Source organism: Populus alba, chromosome 1, assembly GCF_005239225.2.
Source record: "Populus alba chromosome 1, ASM523922v2, whole genome shotgun sequence".
In the NCBI taxonomy this organism is placed as follows: Eukaryota; Viridiplantae; Streptophyta; class Magnoliopsida; order Malpighiales; family Salicaceae; genus Populus; species Populus alba.
In genome coordinates this window covers 51335901-51341900 of record NC_133284.1, presented here as the reverse complement: position 1 = coordinate 51341900, position 6000 = coordinate 51335901, and the positions used below count along the sequence as shown (strand labels likewise).

At 35.1% G+C, this 6000-nt stretch overlaps 1 protein-coding gene across 1 annotated transcript; it reads left to right on the top strand.

Annotated features, from left to right (window-relative positions):
- Positions 1-1943: 1943 nt before the first annotated feature.
- On the top strand, positions 1944-4558 carry LOC118042480 (protein IQ-DOMAIN 18). Its single transcript, XM_035050171.2, has 5 exons — positions 1944-2183; positions 2290-2592; positions 2678-2923; positions 3461-3598; positions 3710-4558. Exons 1-5 carry the CDS (start codon positions 2058-2060, stop codon positions 4538-4540), a joined length of 1644 nt encoding a protein of 547 aa, XP_034906062.1. The 5' UTR covers positions 1944-2057; the 3' UTR covers positions 4541-4558.
- Positions 4559-6000: the final 1442 nt, after the last annotated feature.

Here is a 6000-nt window from a genome sequence, read left to right as displayed (position 1 = left end):
ACCAAAAAATTATATTGTTTTCTGTTAGTATTTGAGATTATGAACTTATACATAAGAACTATTTCTGATATTAAATAAAAATATAGTTTTTTTTATATATATATTGTCATTAGAACAACCAGGTCTTTAACCTAATAAGAAAATGACCTTCTTAATGAGAAAAACTTTTCTTCGACCATAAATAAACCAACATTTAGAAAACACAACATTCGCTTAGTTTATATCAGACAGATAAATGATGTAACTTACCTGAAGTAAGGCGTATTAGGAATGCTAATAACTTTCATTTATTCAATTAGTTCTCTTACACAAATTCTAAAATTAATTAGGGTTCATAATGATAAAAACTAGGTGGCTCCTCTTATTTTTTTTACTAATAAAAAATAAAAATTTCTTATTCGTTCCACCCACAACATTTCTAATCATTTCTAATATAGAAAGATAATCGTCGTGGCGCTATATACATGCAACACTCTCCATTAAAAAAGAAGCAACCTAATCACTTTATACACATTGGCAAAGCAATGCAACATAAGTTTCTTCTATGGATAACAAAGTACTGCAAAACATATTATATTATAGTGGTGTAGCTATAAAAACTACACAATTTGTTCAGCATCCACAATAAGAATGAAGAATAATTATTTCCCTTTTTGAAATGGTTTAATACCACACCTTCCATTTCAATTCACTATAACCTAGTCATGGAAGTAAATTAATTTTTAGATATTTTTGGATTATTTTGATGTATTAATATAAAAAATAAAAAAATATTATTTTAATATATATACTTTTTTTAAAAAAAAAAAAAAAACACTTTAAAAAACCATAAACTTCGTATTATCTTTCCAAACCACCTCAAGTATTACTTCCTTTAGCCGAAGCCCCACAATCTGCCAAGATAAGCCTCTCAATCTCTCAATAGCCATTTGTTGCATCGGACACTAGGGAGATTAATATAACTTGGTTTTATTTGCTCCATTATTAACTATTAGGAGAAGACGCAACTGATCTACATTACTATTATTTGTCCTTATTTTTTCAAATTCAGACAAGAAACATTTTTGGAAAGTAGACCACAGAGTCAGAAGTGTTTGACCAGTCTAATGACTTCCCACTGACCAAAAAATATATCGATTCCTCTTCAATTGTTTAATAGTTGGATGGCTAGCTAACTCGGTCCTTCGTTGGTGGTCTTCAAGGTCTGTTTTCATTCTCTCTTTCTATCCTCCTCAAGCTGCTCATAACACGTGAAGGCAATAGGGGGAGGTCAGTTATTCTTTAAGATACATGCATGCTAGCTCCATAAAAATTAACAAATGGAATACATTGTTCTTGCGGTCCTTCAAGTTTCAGATTTCAGCCACCTTAACCCCTTTTATTCCAATTTCAGGTATCAATATGCATGCACACGCCAACCATGTGATAGAGAGGTTATTATAAAGGGTCAAGGTGACTATAAGTCTCGTCATTAACTCTTCAACTCTTTAATGTGAGAGTAAATTATTATTTAATATGATATATATTGTAAGTTTTGTTTTAAAGTAGATGTATTAGGCGTTTTTTTAATATATATCCATGAAAATGAAAGAAGTAAAATTGTGGCGAGGAGTTAGACATGGTCAAGATTTGAAACTTGAGGGACCAGACACATTATTTACCTAGCTTATCTTAATGTGACTTTGGATTCTTGTGTGTACTATTAAAACTATCTGTCTCTGTCATGTCTTCTCCCATCACATTATCATCATTTACAATGTTATTGACAATTCCTGACACACCTCCACTAGATTGTTTATCTCATGCCACTACACGACAACACAAGTCTCTGTTAGATTCTGCACAAAATAAACATCACCTTCACAGACTTGTAATTAATATCTAGCTTTATCCCTTACCGACTTCACATCTTTACAGCTATAATAATTGTTGAAGGAATCAATGTCACTAGAATACCATGCACCTATATCTATCACCACCCTCTCCAGCTCTCTTTTTATGCCCTTGCTGTTTTTTATTGTAATGTAAAATTTCTTTCTTTCTGGCTACCTCTCTGAATGGGAAAGAAGGGTGGTACCTCATGTTTGACCGTAGTGAAAAGAGCATTCAGGTTTCCAAGTAAAGAGAATGAGAAAAGGAGTGGCAGAAGGAGAGAAGACCATGACCAAGAAGAGGAAGGAAAGGTAATTCATGATGATCTTATCATGAACAATGACTAGCTTGTACTTTATGCGTATAACAAAGAATTTATTTCTCGGTGCATGGATTTTTGGGTTTGATTGTTTGCAGAAGAAAGAGAAAAGAAGATGGCTTTTTAGGAAGTCCAATAACCATTTTCCAGTTCAACAACGTGAAGAAAAAATCCCAATAACAAACACAATTACGAGTACTATTACTGCACCCGTGAGTCCTACCATGGATGCCGAGAAAAGACATGCAACTGCAGTAGAAGCTGCGGCAGCTGAAGCTGCATCTGTCACAGCCCAAGAAGCAGTAAAGATTGCTAGACTCGCTAGACCAGCTTCCAGCTGCTTTGTTAGAGCTGAAATATGGGCTGCTATTATCATTCAAACAGCCTTTAGAGGCTACCTAGTAAGTCATCACTTGCTATTGTGCGCTTCAATATTTTCATGTCTTTCTTGGTTAATGATTTGGTTATCTTGATCGAGTATTGAAGGCAAGGGGAGCTCTACGTGCACTAAAAGGGCTGGTGAAGTTACAAGCTTTAGTGAGAGGACATAATGTAAGAAAGCAAGCAAAGTTAACACTTCAATGCATGCAAGCTTTAGTTCGAGTACAAGATCGAGTCCGTGACCAACGAGAAAGGCTTTCACATGAATGGAGCAGAAGGTCCATGTTTTCTGAGACCAATAGCTTATGGGAGTCTAGATATCTCCAAGACATTCGTGAGAGAAAGTCCACGGTAAGTACTTGTAATTAACACTATGAGCCCATCAGCCAAACTATAATTATTTCTGAAATTATTAGACCCATTTATTTGATTAAAACTCATCATTGAGATCATTAGACCCATGCTAGTTTCCTTATGTTTATACAAGTTTTTTTGGAAGAATATGTTTATACATATTAAGTGGTATATATTCTTAGGTTAGTTAATTTCGTGTATCAACACTAAATATTGCTCCTTCGTTTGTAAGGGCAATACTATATTGGTGAAATAAATCTATCATACCATAGCAATTATTAATAAATAGGTTTTTTTTTATCAACAAACAAGTGAACACACATAACACCAGTGCAAATGCAAATGTAGATCACAAACGTCTTACTATATATTTATCAATTTTCAAACAATTGCTATGAAAAGAGAGAGACACAATGCATTTATAATTCATAATTCATAATTTGAGGCATGAAATAACATAATAGTACCATGGTAGTGTGGATAAATCATTAGGCGTTCTTGATATATAGTAAGCTAATGGCTTTTGTGTTGCAGTCGAGAGATTTAAGCTCTCTTCTAGATGATTGGGATGATCGTCGATGCACACATGAAGAAATTGAAGCCATGGTGCAAAGTAAGAAGGAAGCTGCTTTAAAACGCGAAAAAGCCTTGGCTTATGCTTTCTCTAGCCAGGTTGGTCTTCTCACTCCCTATATGTGTTTGATTTGTAGGTTCAAAAACTATAACATATGTATTTCGTAGTTATTTAACTTCTCGAATATCTACATGACCCAACACATCAAGAAATGGAGGTCTAGAAGGAACCCATCGGCAGGGGATGAAGAGGAACTAGAAGACAGAACAAGGTGGCTTGATCGATGGATGGCAACAAAGCAATGGGAGACAAGTAACAGGGCATCAACAGATAGAAAAGACAACAACATAAAGACTGTAGAGATGGACACATCTAGACCATTTTCATATTCTAGTGCAACTCCAACTTGTCAAAGATCACAAAGCCAAAATCACCAACAAAAACAACCCACCAGACACTCTATTGCTTCTCCTCTCCATAGATCATACTCCAGCCGTTCTATTCACCACTCACCTATCACACCCTCTCCCTGCAAACCCAAGCACCTTCAAGTACGTTCTGCAAGCCCAAGATGCCTAAAAGAGGGAAAAAAATGCTACTCAGCAGCACATACACCGAGCTTGAGCTCTAGCTATTGCATTAACAATGGTCTTGGTCGATATGGTGGGGGTATAAGTGCTACAATATTGCCAAACTACATGGCAGCAACTGAGTCAGCAAAGGCTCGTGTTAGGTCACAGAGTGCACCAAGGCAGAGACCATCAACACCCGAGAGAGAACGTAGTGGATCAGTACTACTTGCAAAGAAACGTCTGTCATTTCCAGTTCCTGATCGTGGTCCCAATGGAAATGGTGTTGGCAATATTGGCTACAGCAGTAATAGTAGTTTCAGTCAGAATTTAAGGAGTCCTAGCTTCAAGAGTGTGCATGGTTGCCACTTTGGAATGGGGGAGCAATCAAATTATTTTTCATGTTATAATGAGGGCATTGGTGAAGAAATATCCCCTTGTTCAACAACTGACCTTAGGTGGTTTAAATAAGAATTTTGAATTTGGGTTTGCAGAGTTTTTATGAAATATGAATGTAGTCTATTACAATTAATTATCTAGTAATAATTTGATTAAATGGTGGCCTTTTTATATATAAAAATAAGAGGCAAGTGATTGAAGTGAATGATCGGACATGGTATATTGTATTAACAGAAACTAATTCAGTAGTTTATCCTCTCATAAATTACGGATTGTAATAGTTAATTTTTTTAATTTGATCATTGAATTTTTTTGGGCATAATTAATTTTTTTAAACCCAAATTAGCACTCAATTACATATTTTTTTAGAAGAAAGGGTTGGATTGAAAGTTAGATTATCAAAGTCAAAATAAGGGGTAAAATAGGTGATGCCTTTGAATTTCATACAAAAAAATTATTTTCATCCCCTATCTTTTAAGTTTATAGTTGATCGGTTTCTCTAGTTGTCTCAAATTCACTTTTTTTATTTTTTCAATCTTTTTTTGTCATAGGAGAGAGAGAACATCAAATTTCGGCTTAGAGAGAGAAAATAGTTATTGACTATTGTGACGTGCACGACATCAAATGACAAATTTGTCTCTCAAGTGTTTTGAAAAGAAGTTTTGAGTTTAATCATAAAATTATGATTATAGTTCAGGAGTCATCATCTAGTGTTATGGTCACTAGAAAATCTAATGATTTACGAGAGTTCGAATAAAAGACTAGTTATGTAAGGGGAAGACACATCACTCTTAGTACATCTTACCTAATAATACAATAGTCTAAAAATAAAAATTATCATGACATTCCAATCATTTTCACGTATTCAATCACAATACACATTTTCTTTTTCCGACAAAATGTTTTTGCAAATTTTTTTAAGATTTCATATTTACATTATACTACGTATACCAATTATCCACTCAATAATTGCTTCTATTAGTAACCCTTTTAACCAAGACATTAGTCCCAAACATCCGAACAACTAGTTCCTCCCAGTATGCCCATTTACAAGGCATGTATGACATTTACCCAAACTCGGCACTGACCCTAGGTTCAGTCCATTACTTCTGACTGTCCAAAAATCCAACCATCCAACATTTGACATTAACCCCGTTACCAGGGCATTAATTCATTTGCTTAATTACTAGGCACCGACCTCATCACCAGATCTCTTATTTATTCATCCAATTCTCGAGCATTGACCTCATCACTGGGTCTTTTATTTATTCACCCAATTACTGAGCACCAGCCCATTTACCGGGCCACTAATTCATTTGCCTAATATACAGAGCATCAACCCCCTTTACCAGGCCACTAATTCATCTGCCTAATTTACTGGGCACTTACCCCCTTTACTGAGTCACTAAATCATCCACCTAATTTTTTGGGTACTGACCCCTCTTACCGGGTCACTAATTCATCCGTCTAATTTACGGGTCCTCCTGTAGGCAACTCTTCTCAAGGTGAAATCACCCTTTATTTCTCTCCTT

Coding starts and splice junctions, on each gene's coding strand:
- LOC118042480 (XM_035050171.2), top strand. CDS start 2,058: ATGGGAAAGAAGGGTGGTACCTCATGTTTGACCGTAGTGAAAAGAGCA. Junction 2,924..3,460: donor TTCGTGAGAGAAAGTCCACG/GTAAGTACTTGT, acceptor TTTGTGTTGCAG/TCGAGAGATTTAAGCTCTCT. Junction 3,599..3,709: donor CTTATGCTTTCTCTAGCCAG/GTTGGTCTTCTC, acceptor CAACACATCAAG/AAATGGAGGTCTAGAAGGAA.